Raw genomic sequence first — 23,954 nt, forward strand, 5'->3', positions numbered from 1 at the left:
TAAATAACATTTCTCATCCCCAAACCAGTTTAACTATATACCTTTTCTGCACCTCAAAACGATCTGTTCAGACAAGCTATAATAAGTTAGGATGTTCCCGAGGCATTGAAGAGAAATACGCTGCGCTTCTTCACACGCTAACGACTTCTTCCAAGATTCCAGTTTCCGGTGGCACTTCACGCTTCGTACAATGAACTCTACTGCAACCTGTGCGCAGGAACTGTTACTCACAATGCACAAAATCTTTCTATCAAGATTGCTCGTCCCAAGTTAAACGCAGATCTCGTTTTTCGTCTCATTAGTTGTCTGCGTTAGTATCAATCTTGACGACAACAAAAGCGAATACCGATGATAGCAGAGTAAGATTTAGTTGTTATAACAACATGTGACGTCATAACAGATCACGTGATTGCGCTGACCGTTCCACAAAGAGGTGCTTGTTTCGGAGTAAAGATCGCTGCGCATTGATCAATTAACAAATAATTGCGAAAAGATACACCGTATTTGCAATATATTATTTTATAAGTTAGGCTTAACGCTCTTCCTGCTTGAGATTGAGGGTTATAATACAATCGTAAGTAAATCGCCACCATTGAGTAAGCATTATTTTCTGCCGCGTAAAGATATAGCCGCACAGCACCCGATTCTGCAGAAGTTTGTGCCAGAACCATGGAGGAATCCATGTGAATTGTGGTATTACGGCACATTCTTCTATTTTGCTCACCCCACCACTGTGTTTTCATCCCCTTTTGTCGTGGCGAGGGGATGAACAAGATCACCAAGGACAGTTTCGAGCCGCTATGGGCTGTGTGAGTAGTAAGTTAGTACCTGAACCGCCGCCAAACGCGCACCTTGTGGAAACGGTGTACAGGCAAGATGGGTTGAAAAACAAGGCGAATCGTGCTGAGCATTTCAAGCACACATCGAACCGACCGCGTGAAGATGGTGGCGGCGGCGGCGGGACGAAAAACAATCAGCAGGAAAGCTCTGGACAGGGACCTCGAACTAACAAAAAAGTTAAAAAGTACCGTGATAAGTTTGACCCCCGGGTCACAGCAAAATACGACATTAAAGCGCTCATCGGCCGTGGCAGTTTCAGCCGTGTGGTACGAGTGGAGCACCGGATGACCAAGCAACCGTACGCCATCAAAATGATAGACCGCATTCAAGGTAAAGAAGTTTTCGAGGCGGAGCTGAACGTTTTGCGACGAGTCCGCCACTGTTACATTATCCAGCTAGTAGAAGTATTTGAGACTCCAGACAAAGTTTACATGGTGATGGAGCTAGCCACAGGTGGGGAACTTTTCGACCGCATAATCGCTAAGGGAAGCTTCACTGAGCGCGACGCAGTGAGAGTGTTGCGCATGGTGCTTGAGGGGGTCCAGTACCTTCATGGGCTGGGCATCGCCCATAGGGACCTAAAGCCAGAGAATTTGCTGTACTACCATCCTGGCCACGACTCCAAGATCATGATAACAGATTTCGGACTCAGCCACATGTCGAATGGGCCAGACAATTACATGAGAACAACCTGTGGCACACCTGAATATATTGCGCCAGAGATTCTCGCACGAAAACAGTACACAGTTCAGGTGGATCTCTGGGCAATAGGAGTGATAACGTACATTTTGTTGAGTGGGACAATGCCATTCGATGATGAAAATCGAACCCGCTTATACAGGATAATCCTCAAAGCAAAGTACAGTTACGCTGGAGAGGTAAATAATCAGTCACTTTGTATTCTACCTGTCTTCTAATTGTTCATGCATGCATAGAAATGTGTGAATGTGCAAACATGCATTTTTGTGAATATAAGTAAACTTAGATGCACTTTTTTTCATTTTTATTACACCCTGTTGTTGACTATCCAGCATAAAAATTCTCTTGTACTCAGAGACCAAGATAAGTAGGCTCATTTTATCATTTCTTTAATTAAATTGTGCATTGATAGCAGTCAACAAACTGGATACAGTCAAGACTAATGAGTAAAAAGCAAACCGACAAATCCAGCTTTTTGCCACACCCTTCTCCAAACATGTACAATTATATACTGTATGAAAATATTTTTAAAAAAAACCTGATTGCATGTCTATGATTTTAATTTTAATGATAAATTAAGAAAAGTTCCCTGGTGTTTATATTAGAGGGCAGAAGTAATGCTGGAATGGCATTTAAAGAGTGGAGTCAAAGAGGTGATTGGTTTCATAAAACACATGTATAATGTTGGCCAAAAAGGTTTCATTGCATGCTGCAATTTGAGAAGATAATACTCATATCATAGACTGCTAACAAACATCAGTACATGTTTCTTATGTTTTTAGTCCTATTTGTACCTGGGTGTTTCATATATAGGTCATCCCTAAAAGACATTTATGTGTTTGAGCAGCATATTTAACTATGCATGTGAGCATTAGTTATGTAATTCTATGATAGCTCTTGCTTCTTTTCTCAGTTGATGATGTTCACCTGAGATGAATTGGTCAGCTGCATTTTCTCTGATCATTAGGACTGGTGTGTCAATTTTTATTCACCACACATGCATCTTCATTCCCCCACCACTGCAAAACTACTTGCAGAATATGTTTCTCATGATTTTGTCTAAAATAGTCAGCTAGCACTTTAAAATTGCAATCAATCAGGGAGCAGGGTTATACCACATTATAAAGTGTGTAGGAGAAGGCTACAACCAATTACTAAAAAGAACTTAAGAATATTTTGGTCACTTGTTTTATAGCTGCAAGTAAACAACAAAAGTGCAACCATTTTCATTTTTCAGCCTGTGAATAGAACCCTTGCCTTAAAAAATCACAGTGGGTTAAAAGTGCTGGGTTTGTTTGTAGACAGAAATTTGCTAAATTTGCTTTCAGTGTTCAGTACCACAGGATTCAACAGTAATGCTGTCCTTCATATGAACACACATATTTTATGTTATAAGTATTTGATGGGTTTATTAGGTCAGATTTATAGGAAAAGGCATGTTTTCAAGAAATATTTAAAAAAGAAATTCACTTGACTGGGACTCGAAGAACTTAGTTTTTAGTACGATTACCTTTTGACCATATATGAAAGTTGGGCTAGTGTATTCCAAAGTGCCATAGATCATTTTGTATATGCCATTTCAGTGTACATCTAAGACTTTTGTTTTAACCATGAAGTCATAAGAAGTTATTGTATTATGGACTGATTTTAATGTTGTTCTTTTTGTAAGCTGCACAAAAACTTTCTAAGGCACTTGTTCTGAAAAGTCTGATCATTTATGATACTCATGTAAGTCTTGACCATAGTTTCTTGAGATTTTATAGTGTACTGTTAAGTTTATGTTTTTCATCATAAAATATTAAGCTGTAAAAGATCGGAACTGCTGTTATTAACCCTCTTAGTGTGATGGGCCACGAATGGCTCTGCTCATATGACCCAAAAATAGCAGACTGTGAATTTTCTTGGATTATTGCTGTCACCAGAGTGAAAGTAGGCAATTTTTATTACTTTTGCTGAAAAGTTCAAGATTTCTCCTTTCCTAAAATTGATAGGTTTTGTGGTCTAATGTTTAGCAGCAAAAATAAAAACAAACATCACCCTCTGATGTCTTCGAAGTTTTAAGAAATATGCCATTATTTTATTATGTAATTTTTAATGCACTGCTAAGAGGGTTAACACCTATGGGGTGATCTGAACCAGATTAAAGAGGAATGAAGAAAAATTGCTTGCATCCCGCGAACCATTCTTACACAGTGATATGCAAGTATTTTGTGCTTTTGGTAAGTGTTGAGTTACTAGAATGGATGGGATTTGTCCATTGGTTGGTAATACATATTGAGTACTGCTTTGATAAAACCAATAAAATGTATAGATTAATATTAATAAGTCATAAAAATATTTTTGTTATGAGCAGTTTCATAATTTAATGCAGTATTTGAAGAAAAATGTAAAATAGAGATCCAGTATATTTTTGGAATATCAAGGATTGTGCCAGAGTCAGAGTCTTTTTGGAAATGGGCCAAGCTTTGTGTATGAAGTCTTGAGCTTTCTGGTAGTCCTAGAAACCGCCTTCCTAAATTAAATAAACACAACCCGGAAGTATGTTATCATTAATTGTCTTCACATCTCCTTTTTGTTAATTCTTGAACAAGAATAAGATTGGAAAACAGAAATTCACCAAGAATATACCAGTGTGGCATAGAGGATGTTTTTTAAACATAATTTTACATTAGTCTTACAATTGAGATTGATTTCTAAATGAACTGTGACACATTTTCATCTGAAAAACTGATCTTGCTTGGCCTCAGATTACAATCAAGACAGCTAGGCATGTAACTGTGTGCAATTTCTATTATCTACAAGATAGGTAAGATTATATCTTAAAAAGCTAGGCAAGTTACTGTTGTCCAAAATCTATGCCAAAATCTCCCAATTGCTAGTTAAATAATTATTTAAATAATAAAACAAAAAAATTGTAAATCACTCATTTTTATCAAATATTTAATTAAATTTAAACTTTTTAAAAAATATTAAATTGCATGCTTCTGTTAACACTTTGGAAAACAAACAAAATACTATTTACCAATATGCAAATAAAAACAAATGATACTGGCCATATGCACACATATAAGTAAACAAGACTGTTGACTATACACTGATATATATGTAATATAAAGCATAAATCATCAAAGTAACTTCCGTTTTGTCTCTCTTTCTGCCTCTTTGCTCCTCTCCCTCCAACTCTCAAACTTTTTTTTTTCTAGCTACAGAAAGAGAGGAAAGTAACACCAGCAATTTTGATTGAATGCACCAAAAGTGAGACTAACAGTAATGCCTACTGCAGCATGCACAAAAAGGGTACAGGTCTTAACAAGTGCTTTAACATTTACATCAATCTCCCTGATAAATTTGAGAGAAAACTGATTTGATGAGAAATAACTGTTATTCCATGGGGTCTTTCTGACTTGATTTTGAACCAAACAAAATTTACAAGAAAAAGTGTTGTACAAATCCAGCACTAGTTTAGCCTATTTCATTTGTAAGCACTTTCTCTGAAAGAACAGAAACAAAAAAGTCTGTTCTACAAAGGTTTTTGATGGTCAGTTTTAGGCTGTTCCTTTTATTTTTGATTATTATAGGGTTTTTTTGCTTGCTTAATTCTACTTGCTTTTTTGAGTTGTCTCAGAATAAATACATTGTAAAACTGTAAGTGCAAAGAATGTCATTTGTAATGTTCATTATCTATAGTTCAAAGAATTCTTTTTACAATTTAGTTGTTTAATATGGTGCCTTGAAAATATAGTCATAGTATTTGTCAGCATTAAAAAGAGCTCACCTTTTTAACAAATTATATCAGGAGTAAGCAATACCAGTTGAAAGATGAATGGTCCACAAAACCTTCAGTAAATAAAAGTTTGCCTCATTTCCACTTCCTACAGTGTAATTTATTTTTAGCTCTGCAGGGTCTTTAAGCCAGCTTGAGAAAAACAGAAAAATCTGGGGAGGGATGGGAGAGAGGCTAATAGGAGAATCAGATCAAACTTGAGAGTTAAGGGAGAGAAAGAGCATCTCCAACAGCCTGCAATATATGTGTGAGAGAGAGATGGGGGAGGGGGGGGGAAGGTTTTTGTGAAATGGTTTGTTACATTATGCTCAGCTGCACCTTTTGCTAGTGTTACAGCACCCAGGGTTTGGTGCTGCTGACATGCTTGGCTTCAGCTCTGATGACTGCTCCTTTTCTCTGTATATGTGGGTGGGTGGGGGAACCAGAGCTGGAAGGGGAGTAGAGAGAGAAAGAAAAAATCTTCATAGCAGATTTGGGCCATCATTTCCGTTACGGTATTAGAATTCAGCCTTTGACTGGAAAAATGTCTCAGAAAGTGAAGAACAATAGCTGCACCCACACCCTAGATTTCCTACCCTTCTGCTTTCTGGTTGTCTATAACCACCTAACCCTATGTCAGTTTTTTGAGGGAAAGGTTCTAGTCCATAACAGACAAAGCATCATATTTGTTTGGACTTTTTTGAGTAAAGAAATATGTGTTAATTGCTAAGTGGCAGAGAGAATCATAATGAATCATTCTCCAGATGAGAGCGCCACGAAGCAGTTTATGTGTGGCTTACATCCTGAGGTGTCTGAGTCATAAATCTTGAGGAGAATGAATCAATAATGTTAGGGCTTGAGTTAGGTGTCTGAGTCATTTTTCTTGAGGAGAATCAAATAATTAATGTTAGGTCATGAAGGTCTCTTCTTTGTGGTTACTCTTTCTCTGATCTCTTATCCCTACTCATATAAGTACAGAAGAATGCCTCTTAATGGATTTTTTTTTAATTTTTAAGAAGTCAGAAAGTTGCCAGTAGCATGTGAAGTGCTGAATTAAAGTTTTTTGAGCCAGTGGTTGTGAATAAATGTCGAACACAGTATGATGTTGCTTTGCAAGTCCAAGCTGCATGTCTTTTGCACATTAAATACCATTTTTCACTTTAAATCACTCATCAGCATACCAGTGCCAGTGGACTAAATGTTTTGAGAGCTTTTTAATTTTTTTTTAAAAAAAAAAACCTTATGAAGAAAGGGAAGGAACCTCAATATTTGTGTGTGTGAGAGAGAGAGAAGGGGGAGAATCTGCATATGCAGTATGTATATGTGAATGAGAGAAAGATCATTCTTTTTCATTACATTTGTTTTGCAGGATAATCCACAATTTGTTGTAACATGCATAGATGAAAAGTATTTATTTCTCTGTTGACCAAGAAATTCCAGACTATAAAGAGTTTTCTTTAGAAAAGCTTGTCAGATAAAGAATATTCTCTTGGCAGGTGATTGTTATCTTTTTTTAGGGGCAGGGGGGTGAGTATGTTTTGGATGTTTTAAAAAAGTTTTTTTCCTTGACACCAGCATTCTGAGTATTAGTAAAAATTTCAATGGACATTACTAAATGATTCTTAACATCTGCTTTTTACCTTTCCTAAAATATTGTAAATTTATGTAGAGGGAGAGAGAAAGATCTAGTAGTAATACAGGCAGGATGCATCACTTGCAATAACAGTTTTATTATGAACACCTGTTTGGATCAAAGCATTTTTAGTATTGGAGAGGGTGGGGAGAAAGTAGTTCCTGCTGCTTTCTAACTGCCACACTGAGTATTCAAATACCAGGCAAGTTGTTTTTGAGTCTGCATTTGGTATATGCAGATCTCTCTTTAACATTTATTTTAAAACAGCAGAGTAGAGGCTGTCTATTACAGTTATGTTGTCGCTTAAATAAGAAGGCTGGGAGAGAAAGTTTTCAGTTGCTGCTCAGTCTGTAATAAAATAATAAGAACCACACATGTTGCCTCGAGTGTGGTAAGACGATAAGACTTGAAGGCTGTTAGCCCCAAGACAGTATCAAAAGGGTGACTTATACAGATATAAAATATTAAATAATAATGTGTTTATTTGCATAGTGCTTTTCCCCACCATTAAAGGTGTGCTCAGAGCACTTTACTAAAAAGAAAAACACATACTTAATAATAATGGATGTTGGTCTCAAAACCAGTTGTAGAATCACTGAAAAATAGCCGAATTCTTGTAGTAAGATCATCAGGTTAGTTTTACAATCGCTGAGAAATAGCCAGATTCTGTTCAAAAATTTCCTTACTGAAATACTAGAGACAATCATCAGCATGTTGGGGTAGTCAAAGACTGTTTGCAAGTGCTGGCTTTCTACAACTGGAGAGTTGTGGAGGCCAGTGAGACATAACTGTCTGTTAGCTGATTTAAAGATGGCTAGCCTTCATGCTTCTATGTATGACACCTCTGCTATGCAAGTATTCCAGAGCATGCAGTACACCCTGCAAGATATATGTGACCGCTAGCTCTGGCAGATCACTGTGAAATGGGCATGCAGCAGGTGACATCAAGAACCATAGCTCATAACAGGCATGACTGTCCACAGTAATGTGGGAGAATAGTCTCTTGTTGTAACTGCTTGGTTAATACAACTTCTTTCTGTACATAACTCGTGATCCAAGTTTTCTAGATCACTCTGTTTAACAGCCACCTGCAGTCCTGTTGGCGAGTACTGAGCTAGATGCACTGTGGTTGCATATTTGTGACCTTTGTCTATACCTGTATATAGCTAGCTGATAGACATAGGCCACACTGTCAAACTGCATGATGACCACTTCTGATGACAATAACTTTTGTGAGTGACCTTCACCTTGTCTTCTGATGTTGTTATCAGACAGTTGATATTCAGAACAAGTACAATGCTTTTTAAACAGTCCTGCACAGCAACGATGCAACAAAAAAGGCACCGGCCTACACAATGGGCACCAAAAAAACAAAAACAAAAAAATTTCACAGAGCTGCCACCCTCAAACCTACTAGGCAAAGGGACATCCAATATGTACCTTTGTATGCTTCTGCACCTTTAAATGGTTGATTAATTCCACAAGAAAGATTAAAAATGAAGACATTGGCTTAGGTCATCAGCCAGTCCATTATCTTACTGAATTTTAACTGCATCTGTTTACTTTTTCGTGCATTATTAACCATAAAAGATGTAACACTATGTTAGATTCCTGGTCTGCCATTTATGTGCATTGTGTAAGCACGAACGTGTAATACAAGTTCGTGGTGTAAGCATTCACACCTGGCATTAAAAAAATCATTTTTTTATTATTGGGATTGGGCATGTTTATTTTACTAGGTTTTTTTATTATTATTTCTTGCAAAAAAATTATTATACATTGCCATAGTAACAGGCATGAACATTGTAAACAGTTGCATATTGCTTTCTTGTTCATGACATTAGTTACTGTACAAAAAAGCTAGAATTCATTTATTTGCTACATTGTGTTCGAACAATTTCTGTTTCCTATTCTTCCTGCTAGGAAGGCATCAGTCTTTATTCAGGTCAAATCTTAGTTCTGTCTTAAATTTTCAATCTTTAGACTCTTCATGGCACACATTAAGAACTTTTGCCCACATTATTGAAGAATAAGAGTTTGAAAATGTTTATTTCTTGAATCAGTTGTGCTAAGCAGCAGATAATTTTTAAAAAATTCAGTATTTGCAAATCAGATTTTTTTGGTTGTTTTGCAGCATTGGAAAGATATATCCTCTCTGGCAAAAGACTTCATTGACAAAACTCTGGTTGTGGATCCCAATGAGCGGATGACAGCAACAAAAGCATACAACCACCCATGGTTAGCAACTAATGCTGCTACTTCTTCACAGAAAAATTTGCACCGCACCATTTCACAGAACCTGCTGCAGCGCCAGTCGACTCGAGCCAACAGCACCAAATCAGCCAAGTCCACGAAGAGTAACAAGTCCAACAGGTCAGGGCATTCACTTCGTTCTGATCGGCGTCGTGTCCAACCAGAAGAGATAGAAGAGCTCCACAAAGACCCTGAAGTGCAGGCTGAGTTAGCCTCCCTGTGCAGCATACACAGTCATCACAGCCAGTACAATGTATAGCCAACCTTTTGTAGCCTTATGTGATGGTTTCCTTTTTTTTTTCGTCTTTCGTCCTCAGACGGGTTCATGGCATGTTACTGTTTTGGAAGGCAGATTGGTTGATGGCTGCAGACTGAATAGGGTTGTTTTTTTGTTTTGTTTTTGTTTTTGGTGGGGGGAGGTGTCACACTTTATTCAAGGCCATGGCTTGCAGTTTCTTCAAAAATAACTTGACAAAACACAATTTCTGTTTGGGGGACATAAAGTTTATAAATGCATGTTGTTAAAGCCACTTTACATGGCTAGGTTGTTGGTGATCAGCAATGAGTGTTGAATTCCATCCAGTTCCTAATTTTCGTAACAATGATATATCAGTTCTGACTGATTCAAGTGCCAAAAAGTAGATGCATGGTGAGTTCTGAGTTTTGTTATGCTGGTCTTCACTGCTGTCCCTCTTGATTTTCTGAAAATTCTCAAAGCCAACACATTTGTGATAATGTGCTTTGAAAACTGATTTATAGTTGGCTGGTGCTGCAAGTTACTGCTGTTATCCTGATCAAAAGAAGTACTAGTATAAGTGTAACAAGGAGATAATAACTACAAAATGACCACAAGAATACTTGCATACTGAAAGTACTGGACTGCTGAAAGGAAGAACTTGGACAGATAAACACAAAGGAAAGAAAAAGCATTTTGACTTTGTGGTTGTTACAGATTTACAGGTTAAGCAATTGTCACTCCTACTGCCTACGTCATGTTTGCCTATTTGGAGTGCTTGAAGAGAGGAAGCTCACACAAACAAAAGAATGTTGTCTGCCTTAGTCTAGAGGTCAGTTTTGAAAGGGGTTAACTTTTGACTAAGTGCAGACACTGTGTCCTTGGTGTTCACAAAAAAATAGTTTACAGCACAGAGCAGCCTTGAAGGTCTCTTACAGTGGCCCAAGATGATCTTTGCTTCCTGCAGTATTTATTTTCAACAGGGCTGAGTGTATCATGACCAATGCCTCAGACACTTTGAGATAATGCCAGCATTGAAATAGACTGCTAGTTAGTATACTTCATTCTGAGTGTATGCGATTCTTGACAGCCTCTGTATTTTTGTCATAGTGTTTACAAGGGGTGAATGTGGAATAAAATAGCACTGAATATTTGATGAAAAGAATGTTGGATGGGGGTGTGGTGGTGGTGGAATAGTAAGTTTTGCTGTTTACAGCACTTTCATTTTTGAGAGGCCAGATGGTGAAGAGCGTTTGCAGCACACTTGGTTTGAAACTCAAAATGCTCAGTCAGCATCCCTTAATACTAGTTTGATTGAGAAGGCCTGACTTTGGATCTTCTCCTGTGTGCCATCACACATTTCAGCTGACCACTCTTGGATGTGAAGTGGCTAGACACTCTTTGGTGTAAAAGGTAATGTGGGGTTGTATTTTAGAGGATAAGTTGAAATAGGCATCATACCTGATAATTACTCATCAAACTTGCTTAGCGGACAGTACTTCTTATAATAATTAGCTAAGAATAAGTTTTGAAAGTTATTCTAAAATTGGTCAACTCCTTTTCCTGACTCTACATGTCATACTTTTGCTCTGCTCATAGAAATATACCATATGACAGGTAAATCATAGAAACCCATATTAAATGATCTAACACAATATAAAACATTTGTTCATAATTTTACAGAGCAGTGATTAATGCTGGATCATACAGTTGTCAAAGTTTTATGTCCTTGAACCTTTGGAGTTTCAGAAGCACTTAGAAAAAGTATTAGCATTGTTGACCACTTTCACTTGCAACAGATTTTATATACATATATGTGTATAGTTTCATTTATTCATAGCAGTTTTTAGTCTTTTTTGTTGTTGTTCATTCTTCTAAACAATATGTAAATAAGCCAGTTTTAGAGAGCTACTGTTATCATTTAGCATGCATTATGTGTCTGAAAGGTGAGAGGGTGAAAAGTGTTCAGTGACTTTTGAAAGTGATTTTATATCCTGAAGATTGTGTTTTGGTGGATGTAGAGTGTTCAAAAAAGCTAATTGGTAATGCTAATAACCTTGAATTTCAGGGTGTCAAATCAAAAGTGTTTTGGGTTTTTTTTTTTTGAATAAGCATAGATATTTTTCTCAAAATCACTCAGGATTGATGATGAAAGTGGCATAATTATTTTCTCATTAAATTATATTAACTCATGTCATGTGCTATATATAGTTACAGAACCATGACCTAATTAGACCTCAGCCATTGAGTAAGAGCGAGAGATATGATGTGTGTCTGGATATGTGTGCAAGCCTGTGAAAAAAGATGGAATCTTTTTTTTATGGCTGAGAATATATGTATCTGCATTTTAAATTGCAGATGCTTAGAAATGAATGAGAAAATATGAGTGTTAAAAAAAAAAGGTGGATTTGTTTCAAATGAAAGGACTGCATTTTTTTGGTAATTGATAAAAGTCAGATATTTTCACATGCATGTTTTATGTTGGCAAATAATGTGAAATTTTGGAATAGAACATATTACAGATCTTGCTGGTTGGTTCGCACCACTATGACAAGTCATAAACCAATCCAGTATAAAATATTGATGTTTCAGAATCTGGGAAATTTTGGTACGTAGTATCATAAAGATGCATTGCAAGACCTGTTTTCTTTCATGAAGTTCACAATGTTTAAAAATTAAAAGTTTTGTCTTTCCCCTCCCTCCCCTGATGGTACCATTTTGATGGCAACATTGCTTATCATATATAGTTGTGTAATCAAGGTGTACAGAATGCATGGAAAGATAATGAAATTGTACTAAATTCTTAATGCCATCTAATGATTATTTTCTTTTGTTTCACTTTTTACATATTTGTTTGCTGAAATCCATTTTCATGTTGTACATGTGCATATGTTCATATAGGTGCTAAGTATTATGTTTGTGATAATTTCTATAGAAGATCCTGCAGGTTCCCCAGTAATGCAGTGTTCTTCGTCACGTCAAAAAAACATGTAATAGAAGTCAGTTTACATTGTTTAATTAGCTTGACAGATGTGTTCAAGCAATTTTTCATTTTAAGATGCAGATGATTTGATATTTTCAGAAAGCTGAATTGATTTAGTCATTTGTTTTGTAACTGTAAATTAATATTTATTTAATTGCCAAAGTGAAGAGCTGAGAAATAACCTGAAGGTGTCTTAAAACTAGTCTGATAAAGACTATCATTGCTTTCAGTTTGGTCACCTGTGAAATCTGTGCGGATTTTTTCATGAGACTTTTAAAAATTATAGCAAATATAGCATGACACTGCTGTCAGGAGACGTTTCCTGACTGCCTGGTCCCCGTTGCATGTGCAGTGAATGCTATTGAAAGGCTGCTGAAGACTAGTTGGTCTTAAGTGTCTTTTACAGTCACCTTTACTCGTGTGAAGGGGAAACAGACAGTTCTGTATGGTGTAGAAAACTTCCTCCGTCGACCCAGCTGTCCAGAATGGGTGCCAGACTCTAAAGAGGGTTGGATAAAGGCAAAGCCATAATGAAAGAGAGATTGTCAATGCCCTCACACACAAAAAAACATGGCCCCAAGAATAGTGTCATCTCTAACAACTCATCCACCAATCAGGTTAGGGAAAAAGGGCTAGGGAATGAGCTTTAACTCTTCATCTTATCCTGGTGAAAATCTGGTGTTGAATTCTACACTTTAAGCTGGAAAAGGGATTGGTGGGTATGGGAAAACTAGAATTATTTAGAAATAGAGAATGGTTATTTAATGAGAATTATATTTTTCTATTGTTCTTACATACAAAAGTATCTAAAATTGTTCCCACAACAGCTAGTTTAGTGATTCATTACTTATTCATGATCTATGCATGCAGTAGGTCTTTTATAATTGTAATAAATTTTCATCTCTTTGCAAAGGTCACTTAAGAATTCATCTGCTTTTATGATTAATATTTTTGAGTGATTTTTAAAGATATTTTAGTTTTGTTTTTGCTTTCAGTACGAGTCTTAATACGGTCAACAAACTGTGAGATTTGTAGAGTATTCGTCCAAATGTCATTTTGATAATACTTAAAAAAAACCCAACTAATTCTGCTTTTTGCTTAGTCATTGAAGATGTACTTCTGGAATACAGAAACTGATAGTTGGTGGTGACATTTAACACCAAGGATGTGCTTTTCTTCTGGATATAGCATATCCAAGAACAGTTTCAGACTTAAATATTAATAAAAGATTTATCTTGTTGTCATGAGATTTATAACTTATTTTTTTACTTTTGATTTAAAAAGCATGTAAAAGGAAAACAAAGGTTTTTCTTTTTGGTTTGAAAAGTTGTACACATGAACAATTTGGGAAGTTCTTTTCACTGATAGCTTTCTGTCTTCAGTAATGGTGATTGTTGGTGGTCTAGCTTTTTAAAGTTTTTTTTTATAACTGAATCAACTGCTGCTTTTAAAATGTTCACATCTGAGCACTGTCCTAAAGAATATTTTTGCTAAAAGAGGTTACATTTTAAATAATATCTAGTAAAAGCAGTTTCTTTGTGCGAACTTTTTTCCCATAGAAACCAATGTCAAGATTTGTTTCAAGAGGAAACTGTTGAAAAGTTATTAATCAGTGGTAAAAGGACAAATTATTTTAATGCTGAAATTGAAAGAACTCGTGTATTGAATATGATATTACGTTTTTTTTGTGTCCATTGTGCTGTCGTTTTAAGAGATGCACCTTTACCCCCACCTCTAGAGCCAGATTAGCTGATTTCATGACCACCTTGTGAAGTATGCTTTTCCTTTTTGCAAAGAATGATTGTCTTTACAATCAGGTGGTTACAAATATTTTCCTTCATATTCTGATGTTGTAGTATGTGAGAAAAGAGTCTGCAAGATGGGATAAATGTGTGAGAAAATGTTTTATGATGAAACTCATTATGCTTTTTTCAGTCTGGATTTGATTAGCATAATTAAAGTACAACATTAAATTTAACAAATCATCCATTTTAAGTTTGCATTCATTGGATATCAATACCAGCAGAATATAGCCTCTTTCTTGTCTTCAGGTCTCATGATAGTTACACCATACCTGTAGCTATATTTACGTGTGCTTTGTCAAGACCTGTAGATCTAGTACAGATGTCTGGGCATAGAAATCAGTCTTTTAATGCAGTTCTGCTTTTTGTTCCTATTTTAGGGAGATTCATTACCTGTGTTTCAAGTTTAAATTAAAAAAAGTTGTATCTTACTGTAGTGTGTGAACTTTTGCAAGTGAGAAAGAGGAAAAATTAAATCAGTTATAAAATTCTAGTATTTTTACTTATCGGAGGTCTTGGATTTAAAATTTCATGTTTTATATGGATAAATCTGGAAATTAAGGTTTTTAAACTTTAAGTTGAACTTTTTTTTTGGTCACTGCTTCTTCTGCTCTTTTAGCTAGGTTTTTCTACAAACTTCTATCTTTTCTAGCACTTCACTTGTCTTTCTGGGACCATTCTGTTGAAAAGTACAAGTGCAGGGATGAAGGAAGATGAATCAAGTACTGGATGAGGCTTGGGTGGTTGGAGTTCATCACATTATGGACTCTTCTTTCTTGGTGCATGTTTTAAAACTCATAAAAGCATTTATTTTTCCCTTTTTCCTAAATCACAACAAATTGCAGATAACCGAAGCCAAATATGAATCAGCAGGAAAAGAGCATGACTGTACAATTAAAAAGAATGCTGTTCTCAGCAGCAACACAAATCTCAAATATTTGCATTTGTTGATCATTTCTTGCACATGGAACACTTTAAACGTCACTCTCTCAGACACAAAGAGTTCACAGAAAGAAGGGCACATAAATGCATATTTTGAAGCACACTACAAAAGTATGTCACCTGACAAGACTATAAGAAACGTAGGCTTTAAAATAAAACAGCTGTCATCTGGCTTTGCTGCCATAAGGTGCCGATTGCCTTGAGGCCTTTATCTTCTTGGCTTTCATTTTGCTCTGCAAAAGAGACAAGGAAGCATAAAATAATAGCAGGCTACTACACTCTGCAGGCGTTTTGTTACTGCAAGCAATATGTAGATGAGCAATATATTATAATGATGGTTATATTATCAGTTCTGGTCTAAACACAATAGAACTTGCCTGTCTTGCATTCAAGTCAGATGCTGTTGTTGCGTCAGGGGACCACAAGCAAAGCAGTGAGTCTTCAGCTCCAGTCACAAGTGTGCAAGTCTGGTGAGAGAAACAGGTCGAGTGACACCTGTTAGGTACTGGTTCAATAGCAAACCATAAAAATATTCAGAACTATTTAATGCCCATAGCTGTAAAAAGTTTTCCAAAATTATACCTTCCACCCCAAAGACGTTCTTCAGCACTTGATAATATATTAAGTATAATACCAATTCTCTACTACGTGAAACTCTGTGTACCAACCTTCTTGTCCCAGTTCAGACATCTGACTGTTGCTGAGTGACCTGATGTTAATGAAGTCACAATCCTGACATTACTGGAATCTGTCAGATCGATAATGTGCATGTTGCCACTGTGAGAGCCTGTTACCAACAAAGGGATCTCCCCAGCAGCACTTGTTGGAATGCAGTCCACAAAATACTCCACATCCTGTGTGTTGGAAAACAAAAATGTGAATGAGGATTTTGCCTTCAGAATACCTTGACTGTAAAAGGCCAGCCAAAGAACAGATCCCTTGCTTGCAGAGAATCCAAAACAAAGTTGCAAAATTTGTTTTTCTGAGATTACTTACTACTGAACAGAAAAATGACTTATGGTTCACAGCTACTAATCTCAGCTAAACATGCTTTTCTTTTGTCTGGCTTTCACTTATATAATCCTTTTTGCTTATTGCGCATTGTATACATTGTATACATATCATGATTGTAATGCATAGTGAGCCTTACTAGGTAAAATTATTTCATCATTATTACTATGATGGACAGAAAAGCAGTCTTGTACGTATGCAGAATGTTAAGCTAGTTACTCCAAAGAAAACCACCACCATAGTTATCATAAAAACGACAAAAACGGCAAGACCATAACAAATGATGCAGAGCAAAGAGACCGCTGGATGGAGTACTTCGAAGAGATGCTGAATAGACCTCATCCACCATCCTTACCTGTCATACCACCAGCAACTGAACAACTTCACGTCAACACCAGCCCTCCCACTAAGACAGAAATCATCAAAGCTATCAAAAGCATGAAAAATGGCAAGCAGCAGGCCCGGACGGCATACCTCCAGAAGCATTAAAGGCAGACCAGAAACAACAGCAACAATTTTACAGCCCCTCCTACACAAGATCTGGGAACAAGAGCTAATCCCAGCAGACTGGAAATTAGGCCACCTGGTCAAACTTCCAAAGAAAGGAGACCTGTCCCAGTGCAACAACTGGCGGGAATCATGCTGCTGTCCATCCCCAGCAAAGTCCTGACAAGGATAATACTAGAGAGACTGAAGAAGGCACTAGACATGAGAATGAGACCAGAACAAGCAGGGTTTCGCCAAGACAAATCATGCACTGACCATATTGCAACCCTTCGTATCATCATAGAACAGTCCATCGAATGGCAATCCTCCCTTTATATAACCTTTGTGGACTTTGAGAAGGCCTTCGACAGTGTAGACAGGGATGTCATCTGGAGACTGATGAACCACTATGGTATTCCACCTAAATTCATAAACATCGTCCAGGGATTGTATGAAGACTCATCCTGCCAAGTTATCCATAATGGCAGACTCACTAAACCTTTTGTAATGAAGACTGGTGTAAGACAGGGTTGCATACTATCACCGACAATCTTCCTGATGGTCATAGACTGGGTTATGCGTAAGACGACCCAAGACAACAACACCGGTATCCAGTGGACCTTCACTAAACAGCTAGAAGACCTGGACTTTGCAGATGACATTAGTCTCCTATCTCATCGGCAGCAGCATGCACAAACCAAACTGAGCAAGCTAGCAGAGGAAGCAGAAAAGACCGGCTTAAAGATCAACAAAAAGAAGACCGAAGTGATGAAATTCAACAACAAGCAAGAACTTCCAATTCAACTTCAAGGCGAGAACATCCTAGAAACAGACCGCTTCACATATCTGGGGAGCATCATCAGCAAGGATGGTGGAGCGGACGAAGACATCAGAAGCCGCATAAACAAGGCCAGGCATGCTTTCAACAGTCTGCGCCCATCTGGAACTCCCGAGCATTATCCCTTCGCAACAAGACCCGCATATTTAACACCAATGTGAAGGCAGTCCTACTGTATGGCTCTGAAACTTGGAGAGTGACAAACACCATCAACAACAAGCTCCAGACCTCACCAACCGATGCCTTCGCCATATTTTGAGAATAAGATGGCCTGAGAGGATCTCAAACAGCAGCCTGTGGGAAAGAACTAACCAGAATGCCACTAGTCAAGACATCAAAAAGCGCAAGTGGGGTTGGATAGGACACACCCTGCGCAAACCGGCTGACACCATTGCCAGGCAGGCACTTGACTGGAACCCGCAGGGAAGAGAAAGTTGGAAGGCCAAAACAGACTTGGAGAAGATCAGTAGAGAACGAGGCAAAGGCTGCCGGAACCACATGGGCCCAACTGAGGGGGGCTGCCCAAAACCGGGTTCGCTGGCGAGGTGTTGTTGCGGCCCTATGCTCCTTGAGGAGTAACAAGGAATGATGATGATGATGATAGTTATCATAAATTTAAGTACCTGTAGCTGTTCTTTTATGTCTGTAATCTGGTGAATACTATCTCCCTGAAAAATGAAAGAACTAAAAGACATTAAACCAAAGGCAAGGATATGTGTTTCAGATGATATCCATGAGAAAAGTTTTGAGCAAAACCATCCTATTTCACTACAAATTAACTGAAGACTCATACAGTGGAACCTCGGTTAGCGAACGCCTCGGATAGCGAATATTTCGGTTAACGAACAAAAATTTCGTTAACAGTTTGTCTCGGATAGCGAACAAAATTTCGGATAACGAACAGCCACGTGAACCACACGTGACCGACCAGTATGTCATCATTCGCGCTCGAGACACAGTTACGATCAGTCGTTCCTTATCTATGCGCATCCTTCTTATTTAGTGATATTTGTGATTTATTTTAATAAGATAATCCTCAATCCAAAGAAGATTAAAAGCAATAGTAGTGAGGTAATGACAAGGACGCGGCCAACAAATGAACTGAAAAAGGAAATGATTTCAAAGTATGAAGGTGGCATGCGTCTGTCGGATATGTGATGTCCTATTACCGAAGAGTTTTACAAAAAAGGCAGAAGGAACAGACACTGGACACGTTTTTTTCTTCAACCTCAAAGCTACAGAAAAGGGAAGTTGCCCCCGATTTTATAATGTCACGTGTGCTCATGGAGGGGGGATTCAAAGCAGTAATTCCACCCCTTCCTCCCCACACCTGCTTCCAACCACGCCGTCAAAACGGCAAGTTTTCTGATGTTTAAATGCTTTCGTTAATGTTTTATGTTTATTTAACTCCATTGATATTGCATTATAACTGTTCTCATTAAAACAAATACCTATATAGCCTGTAACTTTCAAATATTAGCGAGTCAACAGGGGCTGGGAACCAATTCAATCTATTTCCTTTATTTCTTATGGAAAAAATTGTTTCGGATAACGAACATTTCGGATAACGAACAGCTTTCCAGAACGGATTAAGTTCGTTAACCGAGGTTCCACTGTATTTTTATTTGCATTGATTTAACAACTTTTATTATGTCAACAGATACACTGACAGATTCATTTGTGTAGATCTTTGTGCTCTAAATGGAAGACTCAGTACCACTTCTTTGTCATGCATACATAGAACGAGAGCTCATTTCTCACACCCACAAACACATGCTTATTCTCTCTCACAGACATAAAAACACTTACACTTACCTTACATATGCATATGTGTAAAATCAAGTATGTAAACACATACCAAGAGGTGGCTACATCACGTTTTAGACTAAGTAGTGGAATGATGTGGGCAATAGTAGTAGATCATGAGTTAGACTGATAAAATAGATTAAGTAGTGGAATGATGTTGCAGGAAACAGTAGTAGATGAGTTAGAATGATAAACATAACAGTATGTCCTCTTACCTCCATGGCATCCCACATGTGCAAAGTGTCCATGTGTGTCACACAGTAGACATATTTGTCTTCTTTACCACACCATCCTGCTTTAGCCTGAAAGAGGTCTATTGCTTGCATCAAAACCACACACTAAATACATTTGGTGCATCATAATTCTAATAATGCGTTAACACGTCAGACATCAGCTGCGTGTGTGTAAGGGGATTGGGAGGGGTGAAAGAGCGTGTGTGTGTTGGAAGGGTGGGAGAAAGGAAATGCTGATCCAGCAACTAAAGCTATATCATAGCAAGGTACAGGCAGAGTAGAGAAAAACTAACATAAAACATAACTTACATAAAAGCTACAACACACACAACTACTTATCATAGTTAAAAGAAGAGCCATTAAGATAAACTCTAATATAATTTGAATATTTAGCACAGTTAACCTGACCAGAAAACTGTTCATTATACTCTTAACTCCATGCTTTCTACTTACTACAGTAGCCTCAGTGTTAAATGTGGATAGCAGTGCATCATCCTCTGACGTCTGAGCAATATCAAACACAGACAAAAGACCGTCTGTGGATCCTGAGGCCATGAAGTTTTCCAAATGGGGATGAAATGTAACCTGCACCATATATAAGATGCTTGTGTATAGTTCCCTACTCATTCCCTTGACAATATCCATCCAACACAAATGGTAGGCTAGAGGTGAGGATAGCGACTTAAATAGAGTATATCTTCTTTTGATTGACTAAGTTATAATCTCAGACCAGCTTTCATGATAACTAACACAGAGTTCTCCAACTAACCCAGTCTCTTTTGTTCCCAAGGTTCTTTATTCTGTCACCCTCTAAGCCTCTAAGGGGTATTGATATATAAGAAATCTATCCATACACTTTCAGACAAATTTCTATCTCTATAAACAGTATCTCTCATTTACATGAATACTGGTAGGTTTTAACAGCTAATATTAAACTTAAAAAAAAATTTGAAGCAGAGAACAGACAACTTGTATGGATATGGGACCATGTCACTCCTTTCCTTATTACTGTACTCAAGCATAACTGTGAACCTGTCTACATACATTCTCAAACTAATTGTAAAAATCATTCGAAGAATACCCTGGAGATAACTCTGCTATGATGTGATGCTTTATATGAACAGAAAGCCACAAACAAAACAAAAACAGAATGCTGAAATACCTAAAGACACACGCATACATATACCTGGGTGATATCATCATCATGAGATTCTGAGTAGCAGCCCAATAGCTTTCCTTTTCTTTTATCCCTGGTGTAATATTAAAAAAACAAATTCTGAGGTAAAAAAAAAATCTAGTTTTATCATTAATGAAAAAGACATATTTTCATACTTTTAAGACCCATACAACAGCCTTTTTTTGTTACACAAGCTGAGTTCAGAAAAGTTAACAATGTAATTATAAAATTTATAAATTCAACAGATAATATCATCACAAAGACGTAAGTTTATACAAAACACATCAAAATTAGTCAGAGGAAATAAAACATGCCTCTTTTATAAAGCAAACCTCTTTTAAACCTCTAATAGGTTTCACACAGTATCATCTAAAAATGGAACTAGAGGTTTACTAGACTGACTGAAAGTAAAAAATAAACTTCTCCTTGAATATCTTCTGGAGAATATTCTGATGTAGGTAACATTTATTTTTGTACTTACCAAAACAACAGAAATACATCGTCCTTCATCTTCTCTGTCCCACCAGCTATGAGCTTATCATTTGCATTAATGTCACAGCTCAGGACACTACAGTGAGATAGGCCTTCACCTTTTACACAGACAGCCATGCAATTTATATCACAGCTTAGAATACTTCAGCAGTTAGGATCTTTCAGACAGCATATGAAGTGAATAATTAACCACTTACACAAATTAGCTTTGCTTGCTTTATGACACTTTACATAAACACAAGTAACACTAAGCAAGAAAATTTCTTGGGAAAAATTGTAATGTATTCAAGTATTAACATGACAAACTCAACAATGAAAGCATTTGGAAATTTATCTCAAATGTTTGTTTCAGCATAATGAATTGTTAACATCAACAAAAATTGCAACTCATGACAGGATAAATCTTTTCATTTCCCTTGTGACATTAATAAAAATTATGAATGCTAAATTCATTTACACACAAGTGTATTGTTTCCACATTACGGCATGGTATACAATTTTTTTAATTCTAAAAGAGAAACTAATCAGAACCACACTAATAATGATAACGGAATGATGGTATGAAGTTCAGATAAACTAAGGGAGAGAAGAAAAATAGCTTTTTGGTTTTTTTTTTTAAATATGTGTTCCCCAAATGTAAATGCTATAATAAGAAAAGGTCATAAATTCACCTTGGAAACACTGAACTTCCTTTTCTGTGTTTGCTCTTATGTCCCAGCATCTATATTGTGTTGAAAAATGTAATGTGAATTAACAAATGACAAAAAAAAAAAAAAAATGAGGTTCACATTATTAAACACTTTATCACCTCTTCCACTCTCCCCAACAATTAAAAAAGGCAGAGAGAATAGGGATGAAAAACTTGCAAGAATTTACCATTAGGAGTAAAATAACAAGAAATTTCAAGTGCAAAATGGATCACAAGAATGCTATGTCAGTGTGTGCAAGTATTTATGTATTTTGAGATATCTTATGTGACTTGGTTTGTGTAAAATAAATATATAACCACATATACAATATATTTATTTCCTTCTTGACACATAAGTCACTTTGCTCTCTGGTTTTGTATAGAGAACTTCATGGTAATCTTGTTGTGATGATTACCTGACAGTTTTGTCATGAGAGGAAGATAGCAAAATATTTGGGTCAGTGTTGAAAAAATGTATAGCAGAAACAACATCTTCGTGGCCTAGGAGAAAAACACAGAAACAAAATACAAATTATATACATATTCCACATTTTAAATATACATAATAAACATACTGGTATATGGTATATGGTATATTGCACCACAAATTCTCAATCAAATCCAGACAGCAGTATTTTTATGTGAGTGTAAATGAAATAATTTTGAACCTGCTACACTACAGTAGTATCACTAAACATGATGATGATAAACAGACCATAAATAGACACAGTTCCAGCTATTCTTTTTTTGTACCTCTGAAATTGTAAAACTCACTATAAAAGTATAGATGCCTGACTCTCTAAAGCAAAGTGTAAATGTTTAGAGTAAGCTGTAAAATGGGTTGGGCCAAATGAAGACTGACAAACACATAGGTCATTATATGAAGTTTCTTAAATGCCTTTATAAAATACTATAAGTATAACTGATCATGACTGCTCAGTTAATTTACAAGCAGAAAAAAATACTATATCTTGGTGACTCTACCTTTTAGGACTGATGTCTGTACCAGGCGTTCTCTAGAAAACAAGCGAATAGTGTGGTTGCTGCTGGTAGCTGCGAGCAGACAATCTCCACCACTGTTTTCATGAAATGCAAAATGTATGCACAACACACACATACAAAAATGGCATCTTCTCATCTACAAACTAGTATAAAGTCTTCAGTGTTGCCTTTTACATCATGCATTATCATGCATTAAAATACAGTGCACAGCAATGAGTATATAGTATGCAGAATCTGCTTTTTAAATTTTTAACAAACAAAATCACTATGATAGTGTACTTATTTCATTCATAAAAATTTCACTTCTCTTCATTTCCAAGTATTTATTTTGTTGCACATCAAATAATGCAAATTCATTGGAAATGCATAGCTCTTTTCAACATAAAATCTGCTGCAACACATTTTTACAGAGTTATACACTGCAATGTTGTTATGATACAGCAACCAATTAACAGATCCTACCCAGACTGTGAGGCCAGGTCAAGAACATAGTGTGGCTCTGTCTTCTCGAGTGTCACCGCCGATTTCTGCTGCAGACGGAGATTTTGAAGACTCTTTAGCAGCTCTTCAATTTCCATTGGTGACTTTCCAGACTTAATCAAGTTGACGTTAGCATCGAATGTGATAAGCAGCAGTCACTTCAGCAAGCCCAATCTGGCATTTCATAGAAGAAAACGTCAAGTAAATAAGCATATCAATAAAATTAATCTTATAATTATCATTTAAACTCAGCAAAAATAAGTAACTACCATTTCGTATCTAATGATTACTTTACTGCTGTGCACCCGAAAGGTTTTCTAGGGTGTATAGGCTATCTATTCCTCAAGTGACGACGTGAACCAAATTAATGTTAATACAAAGTTGTCGCCTAAACTAATTCCCAAAGACTGACCTTACATCAAAATATCACGTGGACTAAACAGCCCACAAAGTGTTCCCTCATTAAAATATCTTATAGAGATTAATCTGGATTAAGGATTAATTTGTAGTTTCGAATAATTTCGTTCTACTTTATTTCAGGAGAATTTCGCGAATGCACGTGGATAGTGTTGTTGCAAGGGAGCTCATTCA

General features: G+C 36.8%; 2 protein-coding genes across 6 annotated transcripts; one reads left to right on the forward strand and one right to left on the reverse strand.

The window, feature by feature from the left end:
* The first annotated feature begins 638 nt into the window (after positions 1–638).
* LOC112576516 (serine/threonine-protein kinase H1 homolog) lies at positions 639–14,639 on the forward strand. Its single transcript, XM_025259018.1, has 2 exons — positions 639–1,718; positions 9,070–14,639. Exons 1-2 carry the CDS (start codon positions 801–803, stop codon positions 9,445–9,447), a joined length of 1,296 nt encoding a protein of 431 aa, XP_025114803.1. The 5' UTR covers positions 639–800; the 3' UTR covers positions 9,448–14,639.
* Positions 14,095–23,949, reverse strand: LOC112576517 (WD repeat-containing protein 89-like). Of its 5 annotated transcripts, none has more exons than XM_025259021.1 (13): positions 23,894–23,949; positions 23,346–23,537; positions 22,866–22,957; positions 22,298–22,382; positions 21,865–21,914; positions 21,183–21,291; positions 20,711–20,774; positions 19,978–20,109; positions 19,507–19,593; positions 18,109–18,153; positions 15,819–16,004; positions 15,528–15,617; positions 14,095–15,383 (listed from the first exon to the last, which is right to left on the reverse strand). In XM_025259021.1, the coding sequence occupies exons 2-13, from the start codon at positions 23,459–23,461 to the stop codon at positions 15,315–15,317; spliced, it is 1,125 nt and encodes a 374-aa protein (XP_025114806.1). In that variant the 5' UTR covers positions 23,462–23,537; positions 23,894–23,949; the 3' UTR covers positions 14,095–15,314. The 5 variants fall into 5 exon arrangements, with proteins under 5 accessions (XP_025114806.1, XP_025114804.1, XP_025114805.1 ...); XM_025259019.1 differs by having other exon boundaries at positions 23,776–23,921; XM_025259020.1 differs by having other exon boundaries at positions 23,781–23,920.
* Positions 23,950–23,954: the final 5 nt, after the last annotated feature.

This window comes from Pomacea canaliculata, linkage group LG12 (assembly GCF_003073045.1).
Source record: "Pomacea canaliculata isolate SZHN2017 linkage group LG12, ASM307304v1, whole genome shotgun sequence".
Lineage (NCBI taxonomy): Eukaryota > Metazoa > Mollusca > Gastropoda > Architaenioglossa > Ampullariidae > Pomacea > Pomacea canaliculata.